At 33.8% G+C, this 19544-nt stretch overlaps 1 protein-coding gene across 2 annotated transcripts in view; it reads right to left on the bottom strand.

Annotated features, from left to right (window-relative positions):
- Nup98-96 (nuclear pore complex protein Nup98-96) overlaps nt 1-19544 on the bottom strand; it is a 610292-nt gene that overhangs the window by 187644 nt on the left and 403104 nt on the right. For both annotated transcript variants that reach the window (XM_090395312.1, XM_090395313.1), the window contains 2 exons: nt 17894-18021; nt 10191-10335 (listed from right to left, as the gene is read on the bottom strand). In XM_090395312.1, the coding sequence (XP_090251438.1) occupies nt 10191-10335; nt 17894-18021 (273 nt within the window). The remainder of the gene's footprint in view (nt 1-10190; nt 10336-17893; nt 18022-19544) is intronic.

Raw genomic sequence — 19544 nt, 5'->3', positions numbered from 1 at the left:
CTCTCCTTTTCCAGTACCATTGACCAAGATGGACAAGAGGTAGAAATCTTTGCCATAAGCAATGCCTGAACTTGAATTGTTCATCTACCTACCTATGAATTCCATATAATCCTCTTTACTCATCCAATACTCTGTATCTCCTTCCAACTGCACTGTAGAGTTCATCTCCCCTTCTTGGCAACTCAAACTACAATCTTGTACAGTCTCCTTTCTCACAGAATGCCAATCTTCAAGCCACTCCTGACCTCACACCCTCTGGCACTAGAAAGGTGCCAAATCGGACATCCTCTATAACTTCTACACCTCCGAATCAAAAAATTAGAATAATCAAAGAAAATGTGTTGAATGATTTGCAGATCTAATTTATTGCATAGAAAATAGTTATTATCAAATATAGATTAGCATAATCTAAATTATAAGAAAATTGTTATTTGAAAACATTCACAAAATTAGAATACTTTTTAATGTGGTTCAAAATATTAGAATGATGCAAAAATAAATGCACAAAAATTACAGCCAAAGGGAAACAAGATGATAATTAGTATTCATTTTAGAAATTATGGACTTTACAACCATGTTATAAATAACTATTTTAATTTCCCGACGTTTCGACCTTCATATTAAGGTTAGTATACACAAATATACAAGAACAAGCTGAGTTACATTTCACACAGTATGCTAAAGAGACAATGATTTGATCAACGGTTATTCTACTGGCATGACCTCTAGTGAAAATATAATATATACATTAAAAAAAAATTTAAATAAAAAATACAAATAAAATAAAAAAATTATTAAGTATTTAGGAACTACATCAAAGCTATATTCTATTTAAGATAACATCAGAGAAACATTCTTTCATATAGATAGTTTTCTTACAGTAACATTGATGTCCTAATTTAACATTAGTATTATTGTTATATTAGATTTAATTAAATCTAATATAACAATTTTTTTTTTTACGTTAGGTTTTTACATTATTAATTACAATAAAGGATTCCATACAAAGTAAAGTAGCTTCTTGAGTAGGAAGAAAAGAGGTACGTTTTCAAATTTTTGTAAGTAACAGCTTCTTTGGAATAGATTTTGGGGACATAACAAAATTAAAGCCTTTATTAAGAATATTCTTTTCAACATTAACAAGGTTGCAACTGGATATGTTAACAATTATCATATGAGGAAAGAGTTGAAACTTTGATTTAGATGATTTTTCTTGTTCTTGTTGTAGAGCTTCAAATTTCTTAATTAATTTGATTTTGTTGGTATTTTGAACCTTGGAAGCCGACCATATCTTTAATAAGTTTCCAAGTAGCATTGTCTAAAGTTCATTCAATAGTGGCAGATAAAGAAGCTTTCTGGGAAAATAAATGTGCTAAGGTATGTTTTGTATCGTAAATTCTTTCATTAAGAAGTTTTTGTTGCTCCATGGTCTATTCTTTTGGCATGTTCTGTTTACTGTTTTCTTTTAAGGAAATGAATTTTGGAAAAGAGGTTGTGGAATTTACTACGCTAAGCGTTGTAAATTCCACAACTTGGTGTTTTTGAAAAACTAAGCTGTTGATGTAAGTCAATTCTTCGCAAAGTTTTCTGAAAGTCTCTTATGCATTTCTAGGCTGCCTTGTCATAAAGGCTACAGATATGACATAACTGATTGACTCGGCTGAAATACATATTTTTGAATAGATTAAGTGACTAGAAACCAAGAGATAACAATAGAAACACTATAAGAAACTAACACACATTTTAGGAAGACTAGGTTTTAACTGACAGTTCTAATTCATACAAAATTAGTTTTGTGCAAGAAAATGCGCGTGTCTCGGGAACATGATTTATTTGTTACGAGACATAATGTAATGGTGTGAAAGTTCATTTCTTTGATGTTTAGTGATCTAATTAAAGTTTTCCAAATTTCCAGTAGGATTAGATATTGATTCTTATTTAGGTTTCCTGTTGAATGGGCGACCATAGCAGCCTCCTTGAAGAGTCTGGAATGGTAGTTCTCTTCTGTATAGGGCATATGACTCTTATCCCACTCAATAAGATGGTTGGTAGAGGCAAAGTGGGAAGCAAGGTCTGAAATATCTTGTCTGTTGTTTCTAACATAGCCTATGTGCTCTTTGTGTCTCGTTTCGAAGCTTCTAGAAGTCTGATCAATGTAACTAACACCACAGGAACAAGGTATATTATATACTCCCGAGTACTTGTAGAATGGATGAGGGTCTTTCGGTGATCTTAAAAATTTCCGAATAGTATTGATCAGCTGGAATGCTACTCTAATATTGTGTAGTTTTAGAAGGATAGCCAATTTTTTGGAAATGCTGCTGACAAATGGAATAGTTATAGTACTGATGTATTGGGTGTTATCACATTGTCTTTGTGGTATATCCGAAAAGAGAATCTTGTTGCAGAGTTTTTAAGGATAACCATTTAAGGATAGCTCTCTGGATGTTGTAGTTAATTCTTTTTGTAAGTCATCTTGGTCTGTGGTGTACTGTATAGCTTTTCTTAAGCATATGCATAATGCTAAGTTTCTGGGATATATGATGTGATGAGTTGAAATGGAGGTAACGTCCAGTATTCGTAAGTTTTCTATACACAGACAGGTTGATACTGTTATTGGTTTGTTTCTTTATTAGGATGTCTAGGAATGGAAGTTTTTCATCTTTTTCAATTTCTATTGTGAATTTGATGGTATGGTGGAAACTATTGATTTGGTTGAGATAATCCATTAGTTCTTCTTTCTTATGATTCCAAATGATAAAGATGTCATCTACATATATCTGTACCAAGTTTTCAGTTTTGGGGTAATTTGAGATAAGATTTTATCCTCTAGGTCTTCCATGAATAAGTCAGCACAAGGAGAGAGAGAGAGAGGGGGGGGGGCTACCCATGGCTAATCCAGTAAGTTGTTTGTAGACTGTTTTTTGCCAAACAAAATAGTTCGAAGTTAAACAATGATTGAACAAAGTAGTGATATTTCTTGGGAACAAGTTGTCTAAGATGTTGATGACTTCCACAACTGGAATGTTTGTAAATAGAGATGTGACGTCAAGGCTTGCTAGTATATCATCTTCAGAGATAGGGATGTTTTTAATTTTTCAATAAAATGTTGTGAATTTTTGATATAAGTATCCGAGTTTTTGTTGTAAAATCTTGGCTAGATATTTAGACAGTTGGTAAGTTGGAGAAAAGATTCCATCAACTATTGGACGTAATGGTATACCTTCTTTATGTATTTTAGGAACGTCATACAATCTTGGAGTCAACGGGTGCATGGATTTTAGCTTTCTTATTAAGTCTATAGGCCAGTTAGTCATTCCACATAAAATAAAACTCACAACATTTTATTGAAAAATTAAAAAACATTCCTATCTCTGAAGATGATATACTAGCAAGCCTTGACGTTATATCTCTGTTTACAAACATTCCAGTTGTTGAAGTCATCAATATCTTAGACAACTTGTTCCCAAGAAACATCACTACTTTGTTCAATCACTGTTTAACTTCGAACTATTTCATTTGGCAAAAAACAGTCTACAATTCGGAAATTTTTAAGATCACCGAAAGACCCTCATCCATTCTTACAAGTACTCTGGAGTATATAATATACCTTGTTCCTGTGGTGTTAGTTACGTTGATCAGACCTCTAGAAGCTTCGAAACGAGACACAAGGAGCACATAGGCTATGTTAGAAACAACAGATAAGATATTTCAGACCTTTCTTCCCACTTTGCCTCTACCAACCATCTTATTGAGTGGGATAAGAGTCATATGCCCTATACAGAAGAGAACTACCATTCCAGACTCTTCAAGGAGGCTGCTATGGTCGCCCAATCAACAGGAAACCTAAATAAGAATCAAGGTCTAATCCTATCGGAAATTTGGAAAACTTTAATTAGATCACTAAACATCAAAGAAATGAACTTTCACGCCAATTACATTATGTCTCGTAACAAATAAATCATGTTCCCGAGACACGTGCATTGTCTTGCACAATACTAATTTTGTATGAATTAGAACTGTCAGTTAAAACCTAGTCTGTTACCTTCATATCGCTTACCAATTATATCCCTGAAGATGCCGATAGCAAAAATCGGTGAAACTAGTAGGATGATAAATTAAACTCACTTGACTAGCATTCCTAAAATGTGTTTTAGTTTCTTATACAAGTAGTCAAGAAAGAAAATCACACAATAGAAACACTATATTTTATTTTAAATAAACCACTTCTTAGAAGACTATATCGGGCGCATTATATGAGAGAAATACAAACATTGCGAGAGAATCTCTAAACATGTAGTAACATTTGAAGGTGTTCTGTGTATTACTACATTGTTTGGCACATGTACGTGTTCATGATCTCGTGAACCTCAAAGTTAGATAGATAAGAAAGTGACAATCTGAAAGATTATAACTTAGGTTGGTGTTGAGATGTACTAGATTGAGGACGATTTCTTTATATTTCACAATTTTTCTTGCCAGTTCATCATAGCATCGAAAGATTTTTCCGATTTGTTCCATATGACTGGGAGAGTGACAGAGTTTTCATCATTAGTGTCAGCAAAATCAGGACATGATTAGACATAGTACTGGCTATAGTTCTACCATATGTGACCTCTCTCTTATGTTCTTCTAGACATAACTCTAGTTGCTCATAACTTTAGTAACTAGTAACTCGAGTTATGTCTAGAAGAACATAAGAGAGACATCACATATGGCAGAACTAGAGCCAGTGCTCTGTCTAATCATATAAACTGCACTGCTATCTAACTTTGGGTTTCACGAGATCATGAACGCATGCGTGTGCCCAGCAATGTAGTAATATACAGAATGCCTTCAAATGTCTTTACATTGGCGTTTTAATGTTTAGATATTTTCTTGCAATTTTGTTTGTATTTCTTTCATATAATACCCCGAAGAAGTCTTCTAAGAAGATGAAACTAGTTGTGTGGTTTACTTAAAATAAAAGATAGTGTTTCTATTTTTTATTTATTTTTTTTTTTTTACGAGCCTGTGTAGCTCAGTGGATGTGGCGTTTGCACACCACCGCGCTTGGCCGCACGAAGGAAGGCTTGGTTTCGAGTCTAGTCGGCGACTAGAGGAAATTTTTCTAAGCCTTTTTTCGACCGGTTCCCAAGTTAGTCGATCTCTGTCACGGGCAAGCAGGTTTTTGCTCCCGGAAACTCAGGTTTTTCATCCTGTAAACTCAAGAAAATCGACCGTAGAACCCACATTATTTCAGACATTAAATATATTGTGTTAGGGTTAGGGACCACGAGATGGTGGCACATTTGAGCGGTCTCTCTTCACTGCGTACCGCTTAATTAGTGATAGGCTTGGGCCATCTGTCTCTGATTGGGTACCAGTGGAGATTGAACTGCCCACTCAGTCTCCAAAAGTTAGATAGGGCTAAATGGCCTCGCCTACTCCCGTATACGGGAATAAAAAAAGGCGTTAGCTGATTTTTTTTTTTTTTTTTTCTATTTTTATCTCTTGGTTTCTAGTCATTTAATCTACTTCAAAATCTCTTTCAGAAGAGATAATCAGTTTATACAGATATAAACTCCAGACATCTAGCATACCTTTCAGTTTTTATGTCTTCTTTATCATGACCTTACTCTATTCTTCTCTTCTAAGTTTTACTAGCCTTCAGAACATTTTGCCACCTTCACGATATTTATAATCTATATTCTTGCTAAAGTTTTTCCATGTCTTTCGTTTAGTTACATTTCATACAACTTCACTTTCTTATATTTTCCCCTACTTTTCTAAGGGAATCTGTTAATCTATTTCCTAGATACTTCTGAGATGCATTTTCTTTTCCAGGACCACCTCTTTAACTTTTTTGAGTCTGCCACAAGTTTGGATTTTTCTATTCTTACAAACAACTTCATCAAAGTTGCAATACAGAATGTAAGAGGAGCACTTCTTATCAATAAGGCTATTCATCTTATGCCAGAAAATTGGATTTAGTTAATGTGAGAGAGCCGAAACATACATGTTCTTCATACAATACCAACTATGGGGGTGATGCTTCCCCCACTGTTTCAAGATTATAGAAAACGGAAAGAAATCTTATTGAATGACAAGGACATTAACTGTTCAGAAAGTTAGGGATTAGAAAAAAAGCAAATGCCATTATGCCCAATCGAATGATCTTTGTGGTTTGGACCAAAGCATTATTACTAATCTGCAACTTTATGTTACAAAGATTACCCCAAATTTTTGAGAATTTATGTCAAAATATTGCATATCATTCTTATTGGATCATAATAAATAATCTGATCTGCATATATCAAATTCAAGAGTTTGTTCTTACAAGCAAATTAATATAGAGATCATTTATATCATTTTATTAACATGTTTTTTTTTTCTTAAAAAAATTAACATCCAAATTGAGCTAATATGATAACTTTTTTTAAGCATATGAAGTCAGACACAAAAAATAAAAGCAGCCCAAACCATCTGCAAAGTAAAATGCCACACTGGTGTGAGAAAAACAAAATTTTTGACTGGTTCTAAAAGTTGAGTTGAAAACCAGCAACATCGATACTAAGATACTGTTTCAAGTGATGATCTGGGAAGGGGCATATTTTTATTTTAGTTGCAGTAGTTATGGTACTGCTCAAATTTCAAAATAAATTTGTAATTACATTCTCACATTTACAATAAAACATCAGCAAGTAACTGCTTCAAAATTGCAGCTAATTTCTCACATTTTTCATTTATTTATTTTTTAACAAGTATAAGGACATTAACTATCAAAAATAACTGGTTGAGTAATGAGAGTTATTATGATTTTAAACATCATGTAAATAATAATAATCATCATCATTATAAATTCCTGACATGTACCCTCTAGGGGTACATGTCAGGAATTTCTAGGGGTGTACAGGATATGATAGTACTACATGAAAAACTTATATCATTACTAACTTCCTATCTACAATTTTCCTCCAAATCAATTTGTTACCTGTCAAGAGACTAACATTATTAGATGTTATATTTCTGTCTTCTAAGGCACTTTTTAATGTATTAATCCAATTTGTTTTCATAGAACAAGGATATGAACAGTGAAAAGTGTACTACTGGAATAACCTCAAATTCAGCAGACCTGAAGATGTAATTGGTGTTACTGAGTTGAAGAAAACAAAAATAGTTGTAACTTCTAAGCAATAAATATTAGTTGTTACATTTAAGCAGTATAATAAAAGTATAGTATCCAACACTTAAAATGAAGATAAATTTCTTGAATAGCAGTCAGTTTCAAGTAGAGTGATGCTGACATATTTCAAAAACAATAAATTGACCAGTAAGCTCATTAGTGCCTTGGTTCTCACCATTTTCTAAGAATTTTTTGCGTAATGAGAGAGGTCATATTTCTAAAACATAGAAATATGTAATATCTTTTCGAAGTTCCATATTTTTTGTATATAATTTTGTTTTGTTTTCGGTATTAATAATTTTATTTTAACAAATATATATGTATGTATTATCAAAACTTTAAATATAATTACTACTTATATTGAAGAGCCAAAGGCTTCAATTCGGCGATGTGAACTTATTTAAGTTAAGGGATATTACGTCCCATATTGTTTCATAGCCGAATAAGAAACTGAAAGAGTTTCACATAGAAACTATATAAAGTTCGGCAAGTGTCCAAGCGTAAGCAAATACCTGGATAGTGCAACACCTAACCCATTTGGTAGTGCAACACTGAGGCAACTCATAGTAAGGGTGGAGCAAGCTCTGTTCACTATTCTTGGTATTTACCCATAATGTGAAACCCAGCTCCTAGGTGATGTATTACTGTTCTACATTATGAGAGAAGGTCACTACCCAGACTGGTTTCAACCTTCATTGAGGTCTCATCAGTGAGTAGGTAGACCTAGATAATACCAAGTTTGTAACGAACAGAACTTACATACCCTACTATAAGAATTGCCAAAAAGGTGTCCAAATAAATTACTAATTATATGAAGAGCCAAAGGCTTCAATTCGGCAACGTGAACTTATTTAAGCTATGGGATAAATTATATCCCATATTGTTTCATAGTCGAATAAGAAACTCAAATAATAAAAACGTAAATATAATAATGTTACACATATTTTTTGACTGCATGGAACATAACTTTGTACCCCCCATTAAAATTGGGTTTGTTTTATGCCGATTCGGTTTACGCCCGTTTTTTTCAGGAATGGAAGTAAGGCATAAACTGAAGGCTGCCTGTATATGGTGTTTTCATCCCACAGGGATCATAAATATGAAAATTACTTTTTCCTTTTCAAAGACTCACCACTTTTCACAAACTAATATTTCTGAAAAGCAATCTTCCCATGACTTTTGTATGGCCGAATATGGCTGAGCTTTCTAACATTTTTCACTGTATTCTCTATGGAATTATGCTAACTTACTTGCCAGAAGCTTTTTTATATGGTTTTTCTAAGGACTTTTTAACCAAGAAAATTTTTCTATCCTCACAGACAACTTCATTACCTAAGAGATAACCGCTGCTTTCAACTCCTTACTTTTTTCTTAAATAATATTTGTATAATTAAAAGTATTTCATATCTGAGAATCACTCTATTCTTTTCAAAACTTTGGCACACATTTTTCTTGCAAATATGGTGTTTTCCATTTTTTTAAATCCTGCTCTATAAATAACAATCACACTTTCCATTCCGAATTTGGTGCATATACACTCTTGTATCCTGAACTAATCTGAAGATATCATTATAATCAACAACAACCAATATGACCTTTCTTGTTTTTTTCCAAGTGTTCTCTTCATGTGAATTTATGCACATCTTTATTGTCAGATCGCTATGTTAATAATGACTAGTCCATGTCTTCAGCAGAAATTCAGCAGTTACTTAATATTATCAGCTTTACTTTATCCTCTAAATTTCCCTGAACCTTTTGAAATGGAATTGAGTTCCTACTCTAATAATGTTTCATTCTCTAAAATCAGCTTTTCCTTCTTTCTTTGTCAGCTGACCTCTCTTATTACGCAAAAAATTCTCAGAAAATGGTGAGAACCAAGCAATAATGAGCTTACTGGTCAATTTATTGTTTTGAAATATGTCAACATCGCTCTACTTGAAACTGACTGCTATTCAAGAAATTTATCTTCATTTTAAGTGTTGAATACTATACTTTTATTATACTGCTTGAATGTAACAACTAATATTTATTGTTTAAAAGTTACAACTATTTTTGTTTTCTTTAAATCAGTAACACCAAAAAAATTGCAATAATCAGATAATTAGTCAGTTATTATCTGCAAACAAAATATGATTTTTCTTATGCTTATTTTTTCTAGTTTAATAAGATGTAAACTTAAGCAATCTACTTAAACTACTCTTATTGTGATTTAATGCAAAATTAAGTCTTTTGTTCTCTCCTCTCACTCACTCACTCACTCACACACACACACACACACACACACACACACACACACACACACACACACACACACACACACACAGATTTTGCAGTGTGTGTTAATATTTCAGCTATCAGATAATGCATTTTAAATATTAATAATAAATTATAATTTTTGCCTTTTATCCAGGTTTTTCCTTTCCTTTGTATTAATCTTCCTACTGTAATAATCTATACGTATTAAAAATATCTTAAAGCAAGAGTACGGTTGATGTTACAATCAAACTTATGCTTTAACAATAAAACTGTCAGAAGAGATATTAAAAAAAGAACTGTTGGAGTCATGTGTCAGGTCAAAGATATAGCAAAACCATTTCTTTTTATCCTTCCATACTTTCCCTTCATGAATGCTGTTCATGAAGATTCGCAAAGAGGAAATCCTCCAATATATTCCACTGACCATGGGCCACATGTCTGGAATGAGCATGAAAATGCAGCATAATAAATGTGGTAAAAATAATTTTCTCAATAGGTATTGGCAATGCCATTTAAATGGAAGGAGACGAGTTCGAATATCATCTAGGATGCAAAGGGCCTTTATGAGGCTTTTCAAATGAAGATGAAATAACTAGTTTCATACAGATGTGGTAAGGTTTTCCCTCCCTCAAAACAGCAAAGAACACATGCAAACAACAGACATAACACACTGGCCTCAGTTGCTTTGGCTGTTATTCCAAAACAATAACATATATTTTCTAATCTCAAACTATATATAATACATGCTGACTTCATTAATAAAACTTACCAATATCAGATGAATGTTTCTTTGAAAGATCAGCATGTGCATGAAGTAATTGTATACCTGGTTCAGTTTCAAAAATTGGAGACCCGTCCTCAACTGTAAATATGGAATGAGCAAGCTGTACTTCCAAAACTTCTTCCAGATTTTTCTAAAAGATGGAGAAGAGAAAAAAAGTGAATGTTTATAAAGATAAGTTAAATTCTGTAACAGCACTTATATACAAAAACCAGAAATGAGAAAGGCAAACTGGCAACATCTGCTCAAAAGATATGGAATCACTGAGTATTATTAAACCTTCTTCATTACATAAAATGAGAGAAAATGTGTGGTATAGAAAAGTACATGTAGGGAAAAGAGAGAAAAAAAAAGTTAAGATTAATAAAGGAATTATATCTATTAGAGCTTATATGAATGAATAATAATCACATCCATTTCACGTTTTGTGAAGATAAGTAGGATCAACTGCAGTATCTCTTTTTTACAGATACAACATACAGTGGTATATATAAACATGCTGAATCCATTAATAAAACTTACCAATATCAAATACATGTTTCTTGAAAAGAGATATGCATCTGATATTAGTAAGAGATACAGTCATAACACAGTGGTATGACTGTATCTCTACTCCCAAATGAATAGTTCCAGTGATAATTGATGGCTATCTATTCCGTGAATGCAAAAAGAGACACTCCTATCAAGAGTTTATTAAAATTGATGAAGTTGGAAAAAAAAAATGTTTAATCTTCAGTACCCAAGTTGTGCAATCATTCAGAAGAATATTCTCATCATAGTAACACACACTCCTTCCCTTGAATCAACTGTACTCAATGGTTTCTGCAAGGATATACTCAAATCTGGCTTTCACTGTAGTACCTGCAACGGCACAGAGAACTTTCACAACATACATTGACCCATGCATCACAACAAGCATGGTTCAATCTACACGAAATCAGACATTCCCACAAAGGTTTCATGAATGTCTGAATCAGCATCATTGGAGACCATCTCACTGGTCCAATGTTCATTGCTCAACAGCCTGCAGCCTTGAGGAAGAGGAATTAATGATGTTGGAGGATGTATAATTACCAACCCATTGGAGCAGGTTGTTCATGCACAATGAGGTGCCAGTACATTTTTGTTGACTTGTTAGGGAACATCACAATCATTATATCCATCCAATTACTTGAGAGGCAGGTAGGCCACACGAATAGCCATCATGACCTCCTGATATGAATTCGTTAGTTTAGTTTCTTTTGTATGGAAACAGCTGAAGACTGATGTTTAACTTACACCAATGTCTAATGATAATGTACATGCTCTCTGTTGAAGGATCATGGTTAGTTGTATGGCAACTGCTCGCCGAATGCTGTGTAGTATACATATATTGCTGATCGTGAAGCTCATTTCCAACATTTTCTGTGATGTAACCATAGCTAACCACTCTCTCTCTCTCTCTCCCCTAATATTTTTTGAACTTGTAACTAGCTCTCCTTCCAAATATACTGGGGATGTTACTTTTCCACTTGTTATCTCTTACCACAACCTATTTTAAGTTTCCTTGACTACCTAACAACTTCATCCAGCTGTCTAATAATGAACATGCTCTCTCTTGAAGGATCATGGTTAGTTGTATGGTAACTGCTCGCCCAATGCTGTGTAGTATATATGTATTGCTGATCATGAAGCTCATTTCCAACATTTTCTGTGATATAACCATAGCTAGCCACTCCCCCCCCTTCCAAATATACTAGGGATGTTACTTTTCCACTTGTTATCTCTTACCATAACCTATTTTAAGTTTCCTTGACTACCACAGAACACCTTCTATATGGCATTACAAGCAAAATGGGATGAACTCTGTAACTTCTCCTTTCCACAGCCAGATTAGTTTCTCCTCTCCTGATCCAAACACGTGCTTACATCAAACAAAAGCAATCCCTTACAGGACAGAATAGGGAAAGAAAGCTTTCATTCCCCAGTCTGTACAAAATTCCTGCCAGCTATTCAAACCTAATTTTTCAACAAATGTGTCAAGGTAGTCCAAGAAAAAAAAAAAAAAATTCAGCATACCACAAGAGTGGCTCAAAAACCAAATCTCTAGCTTCACACTCACTTAACATTTCAGCTGACAGCAACTGCAAAAATCGATTTGAAGGCAGATGGTCCAAGAATTTTTGTCCTTTTATAAGTTTATCCAACGGAACCCTCGTCCCATCGGACATTTCGTCCAATCTCCATTTGTCCCATCGATGTCAACTGACTAATCTACTACGATGCCAACTGACTAACCTGATCTAACCTAATGTGAGACGGGACCATGCATGTTGACTTGTGGCCTTCTCTTTTGTGTCAACTGACTAACCAATGTGTCTAACCTAACCTAACATGTGAGGGTGGACCATGCATATTGTCTTGTGCCCTTCTCTTTTGTGTCAACTGACTATTATTAATGATCACAAGTTACTTATAACTCCTTGCACTAATATGAAGAATTGGACAAATAGGATTGGACGAAATCTCCTACTGGACGAGAAAAAGTAATAGACGAAATGCAGGGATTGGATGAGATTTGCATTGGATGAAATGCCCTGAAACCCAAAAATCTGATAATGCAGTAAATTTGCTTCCTGTTCAATCAGTGGTCAAGCCTTCTCCCAACACTAAAGGATACAATGAAGTCCAATCTGTACCACCTCTCTCTCATATTCAGATGTCACTATTCAAACAATACCCAAAGTCAAGTCTGACTTTCTGATATCATTCTCTCCTAACTCCTGCACTAATGACCATGGCAAATTATATTAATGAAGATCACCAGTTAATCAGTTACCAGCAACATGGATTATGCAATTTTCAATACACAACCAATCTCTCAGTCATCACCACTCACCTTTGGACACAAGCATGGAGACTTTTGGAAAAATTAATGATCACTCCTGCCATTTCTCGGAATTTGAATGAGTCTTACAGAGAAGCCTAGTGAGCAAACTACTATCTTGCTGTCACCCTTTGTAACTGGGTTGTCAGCTTCCATTCACTGATTTTACATAGAGGAAGAAAGAAGAGCAAGAGTACGGAGCCTTTCTCCGTCACTGCTGGAGAAACCCAGGGATCTGTATTTTCACCCTTTCTTCCTACACTGCATAAAAATGACCTTGAACTGACCTCAAATCCCATCTATAGTTATGGTGATGACAGTGCACTCCTTCTCTTTGCTATTTGACAAACCTTGTAGCATACAATCATCAGAAGCATCAAGATCTCCATAACCAATACATTAAAAAAATCTGCACAACCTTGGAATGCTGCTCTCAGAAGAAGGCAATCCAATAAAATGATGATGCACTCACTCACAGATTCACTTCAGTCACATCTCTCATAGATGTTCTGTTTCTCTTTATGTCTCTTTTATAGGTATTTCCAAATGGATGATATTCTGCTGAAATGGTCACCATCATTCTTTTACTTTCTTCTAAAACTGAGAATGGGAGAAGCAGCTGGACAACATCCAATGACTGTCCAGCTTCAAATTCACCAAACTGACTTCTCCATTTCTCTCATTCAATCTACTTTTTTTTTCCCTCTTTTTTTCTTGGAAACAACTTTGCTCACTGTGTTCCCCAAAACTGAAACCTTCAGCTGTTCAAGAAAAATGTCAACATATTCTTTATCAATATACAGACTGACACTATTGGTCTTATAATTATAATCATTCATGTGTAGGTCTGACATAAAAAAAAAAAGTTAGAATGAAGGATATAAAGGAAGACTTGATGTTAAATCAGTAAACAACCTGTCAGCAGGGTAATATGCTAATCTCTTCTGTTGCTTATATAAATTTGATATCAAATAGAATATATTAAGCTTATTTTTTATGCAGATAACGTTATCCTTCTCAAACAAATTTGCTGCAAGTTTTCGATAACCTTTAGCCAAATTAAGTAATTGGTATGACAAACTCGGGATGAGTTATCAATTGAGAAACAGGAAACATTCACTGCATTCTGCAATTTTTAGTGAAAGCAGTGATATTAAAATGAGTAAGACAGGAGGCCAAATGAATAAACTGATATGGAGCAAGATAGGGGAAATCAGTTAAAAAAAAAAAAAAGATAGTGGACTAACTAAACATATGGATTGGAGATCACAGACATGAGAATTTTTGAGGAAAATTATAGGGTGAACAGATGGCATCAAGAAATGAAATAGGTTGCAAGAGTGAAAGCAAACAAAGGTCTCTCAGGTACATGCAAGCAACAATAACTAGACTAATCAAGTTTTGGAAAAATTTTGGAAAGAAATAAAAAAGATATAGAAGCAGACACACTATTTTTCAGAGAGGGCACAATTAGTTTATGTAAGCAGCCCTATAACTCTAATTTTATTAACATGGATAGTACTGAGGTTGTATTGCATATATTTATGAGGACAAACCACTTATTTTCTACATTTATTATTACACTTTTTTAATTTAACAAAAACATGAAGTCTTGCTTTCTGTTGCTTGATAAAACAGATACTGCATTTCCTTGGGGGGGGAGTTACGTGAGTTTTAATATCAAACAATGCACTGAACTTGTGATGATTTTATATGCCAGTAGCAAATACTAATAATCTTCGGGTATTTTATTGATTGGATAAAAATATTCAAATATCAGTTTCAATGTCAACAAAAGCACACTTCCTTCAGAAGTGAACTTTTATGTTATTCATGAAGTTTCTGGAAGATAAAACTATGTAGACATTGTATGCAAGTAAATAATTTGCTAAGTCATTAATTCCAGGCCAATATTTCAACATGAATAATTGAGCAGTGTAGATTTCTATGCATCACAGGAAGAGTCAACAAAGTCTGAACCTTTACTGAGGTCCCATAAGTGGGAACCAGACCCAGGAAGATACTAAAGTTGAATCAATGCAGAAATCAACATCACATCAATGTAAAGTACACTTCCTTTAGAAGTATATATTGCTATGCATTATGTCAGTGGTTCCCAACCTTTTTCAACTTGTGTACCCAGCCAAAATTAAAATAAACCAAAATTGGAAAGAATAAAATGGCTAAACAACAAAAAATCAAGAAGTTTTAACTTAAACCCTATCGAAAACAAGAAGGATTACGAAGAAAAACTCAATCAAAAACTAGACTTAATAAATATATTCGAAGAAGACATAAATAAAATAAGCAAAAACCTAACGGAAGTAATAATCTCAACAGCCAACGAATTCAAAAACAACAAACAACAAAAAGACCATAAACTTTCAGAGGAAAAACCTTACAACTACTAAAAAAGAGACGAAATATGAAACAAGACAAAAACTTAATTTCTAAAATAGAATATGCAGAACTATGCAAAACAATAAGGAAAAAGATAAATGAAATAAGATCTTATAACACTAAAAAAATAAATGAAACAATCAAAAACAATAAAAATATGAAAATACTAAGAAAATATTTATCAGTTGGCAAAAGTCAAATAACTGCAATAAAAGATAAGAATGGGACTACCATAAGGAACCAAGAACAAATCCTACACAGGCTAGAAGAATTTTATAAAGAACTCTATAGTGATCCTTCAACAGATAAATCAAATATAAATAACTACTCTCCATCGCATATGGAATTCACCCACCCATTCACTTCAGATGAAATAAAACAAGCATTAAAACAAATGAAAAATGTCTTGGTGAAGACCTAATTCACATAGAATTAATTAATGGGCAGGAAACAATATAATTCACCATGTCACAAACTTACTAAATTTATGCCTAGAAGAGGGGAAGATACCGGAAAATTGGAAAAATGCTACTCTGATACTGTTATTTAACAAAGGGGACAAAGAAGAAGTAAAGAACTATAGACCAATTAGTATTCTCTCTCTCTCTAATCTGTACAAAATTCTCACAAAAGTAATAACAAACAGGTTAACACCTCTTCTAGACTCAAATCAACCAGTAGAACAAGCAGGATTCCGTAAAGGCTTCAACACAGCTGATCATATTCATGCAGTAAAACAAATAATAGAAAAAGCAGAAGAAAACCAATTGCCTCTCTGTTTAGCCTTCATTGATTATGAAAAAGCATTTGATTCCATCAAAACTAACGCAATAATCAATGCACTCGTTCCTGGAGAATATATGGACCTCCTCCAGGCAATATACCTCACTGCAACAGCAACAATCCAACTTCACACGAGTAGCAATAAAATATCAACTGAAAAAGGTGTCCGACAAGGAGACTCTCTATTACCCAAATTCTTTACAGCAGTCCTTCAAGAAATATTTAATAATATAAACTGGCCAAACATTGGTATAAAAATTAATAACAGAAACTTAACACATCTAAGATTGCAGATGATATCATAATTTTTGCAAACACTCCAGAAGGCCTATATCATGAAAGCAGAAAAGTCAGTCTAAAGACAAACAGAGAAAAAACTAAAATCATGTTTAATCGTTTAGTAACACCAAAAAACATAATAGAAAACAATTTTTTGGAAAGAGTCTCTTCATATACATACTTAGGTCATCTCATTGACCTAAACTGTGGACTCCAAAAGGAAATAAATAGGCGAGTTCAACTTGCCTGTAGTGCATTCAGAAAATTGAAAAATATTTTTCAAAATGATGTCCCACTCTGTTTAAAAAGGAAGACATTTAACCAGTATATACTTCCAGTCATCGCATATGGTTGCAAAACTTGGTCACTAACAAGAGCACGGGCAAATAAATTAACTCAAAGAAAAATGGAGAGGTTGATACTAGGCATCACATTAAAAGATAAGAAGCCAGACTCGCATCATGACATCTTTCTTCACCGCAAATGACTAAAATGGAAATGGGCCGGACATTTATCCAGAAGAGAAGATGAGTGATGGACCACCATATTTACGAACTGGATTCCTAAAGAAGGGAAACGAAGCCGAGGACGTTCTAAAAGAAGGTAGAGTGATGAATTGTCAGAGTTTAGGAAAGTTGGTCAACCATTGCCAAGAACAGAGAAAGGTGGAAAGAACTGGAGGAGGCCTTTGTCCAGCAGTGGACAGAAAATGGCTGAAAAGAAGAAGAAGTACCCCCTTTAAACCCATTTCTATAAATTGTACCCCTTGTTTTTAAATACTGACACTTTTGTTCACTGCCTCAAAAGATGCAAGATACAGTCTTAAATCCGTTTTTCCACCATTACTGATTGTTTTTTGTGTACCCCTGACCACCAGTTGAGAACCGATGCATTATGGGAAGGGGTACTATCCAGAACAGTTGCAACCTTTACTGAGGTCTCATAAGTAGTAGCCAGACAAAGAAAGATATTAAGGATGAATCAATGAAAAAGTCATATTTTCATAATTATTATGGATATTCCATGTTATTTCTAAAACAGTTTATGTTCTAGAAATAATATATCAAAATCCTACATAAAAATATTTCCTAAAATGGAAATATTTTTATGTAGGATTTTGCAAAGTTTAAGAAATGCTGCATCAAAACATGTGGATTAGTTCCTCCTTCCTCACAGTTCAAATTCAGTCCCAACAAACTTAATCCCCTCCCCCCAAACATTGATTTTCTCTACTGCTGCCCTTTGGAACAGACATCTTTGTTATACATTTCTTATGAAGTTCAATCTGAATATCTTTAAAGAAAATGTTAACAAGTTTTATGATAAGAAATAAATAAAATGAGAAAAAATCATCACAACTTACTTTAGCAACTTTGTCCATAAGAGCAAAGACAGACATTCTGACTGCCTCAATGGTAACACAAAGAGGTGACGGCTCCACAACTGGAACTGGTAGAGGAGGTGATAGCAATATAAAGGCTGTTTTTTTTGCTATGAGAAAAAAAAAATAAAAATAAAGTATTTATGTAAGCAAACTACACACACTACTGAAGAGGTAGGGAAACTACAGTTCCAGACTTTTGATCTAGTGCTGAACTAGCATGAGCTTTGTCTCAAATATTAACTATCATTAAAAAATAAAAATAAAAAAATAAAACAAAAAAAATTTAATATGTTAAATTATAAATGTTATAAAATGTAATTTTTTTTTTTTCACATTCGACGTCCATAGATGCCATATGGTCACTGCCATACCTCACATGGTTCTGGCAATGATGTCTTCTGCTAGAATAAGTGGTAGGGTCGCAGATTCCCTTTCCACACAAAGTTTGTAGGACAATCACAAACATCCATTTCCACAGCAGGATTCGAACCTGCAGCCTCTTGGCTGGAGAGCAGACACGATAACCACTCGGCCAACCAGGCCGGTTGCATTTCTACTGTCAGGTTTTATTCAACCTTATATGTATAATTTGCCCATTATATGCTAACTTATATGCTATAATGGGCAAATTATACATATAAGGTTGAATAAAACCTGACAGTAGAATTTGTGGATGTAGGCAATAATATCTCTCAACAGAAATGGTTTTGAAACCAGCTTGAATTTTGTTTTTTACAGTTTTCATTTCATTACACAGCTGACATTGTGAGCAAAATATGACATGATTAGGGTGGAAACTTTTGCTTAGGATTAGAGTGCTACTTGTATCTGTGGGTGGTCTGTTGAGTGCTACACCATTCATCACATGGATACTCAGTGAATCATATAATTTAGACCTTTTATTGAAGATATAGTACAAACTCAGAGGAACCATAGGAACAGTTTGTTGTAGCAGAATTGCTTCCTATAGTGAGTCAACTGTAGTTAAAAATACTTATTTCTACATTAAAATGAACATTCAGACATGTTGACTACACATACTATTTGGTTGTTTCATCGCTTATAACACAAAAGTACTTTTTGTCAATATTTGTCCTCTGGTTACTGGATATACTGTCTAGGTTAGAGTAATTACAACTGCAAATAATCAAGAAATGTTTAGGGATGGTGCAGTGCCAGTACTTCTGATGGTGGATGACAGTATTCCAGATCTGATAGCTTTTTTCAGATAAATTTATTTAAATTAGGAGTATTCTATAAAGAATATGCTGATTTTCAGAAGTTTCATTTCTGAAGCAGCTTTTTTTTAAAAGTGAAGTTTTAATTCATTTTGCTGCACGAAGAGTGTCGAACAAAGTCATAAACTGACTTTTTTTTCCATTGAAGATTTCTGAAAGAACACACACACACACACACACACACACACACACACACACACACACACACACACACACACACACACACACAGAAAAAAAAAAAAAAAGCTTAATAAATACTAGGAAATATACTACCTATGACCAGTATTTACATGTTTATTCTTATTCACAGAACAAATGCAAAATCTATTCATTATCAATACAAGATCCATGGACAATGCAACCTGGTTTATAATGAGTAATGTGGATTTACC

The sequence above is a fragment of the Typopeltis vanoorti genome, chromosome 7 (genome assembly GCF_054136105.1).
Source record: "Typopeltis vanoorti isolate ZY-2024b chromosome 7, IOZ_Tvanoo_1.0, whole genome shotgun sequence".
NCBI classification, from domain to species: domain Eukaryota; kingdom Metazoa; phylum Arthropoda; class Arachnida; order Uropygi; family Thelyphonidae; genus Typopeltis; species Typopeltis vanoorti.
This window is presented reverse-complemented; position numbering and strand designations above follow the sequence as displayed.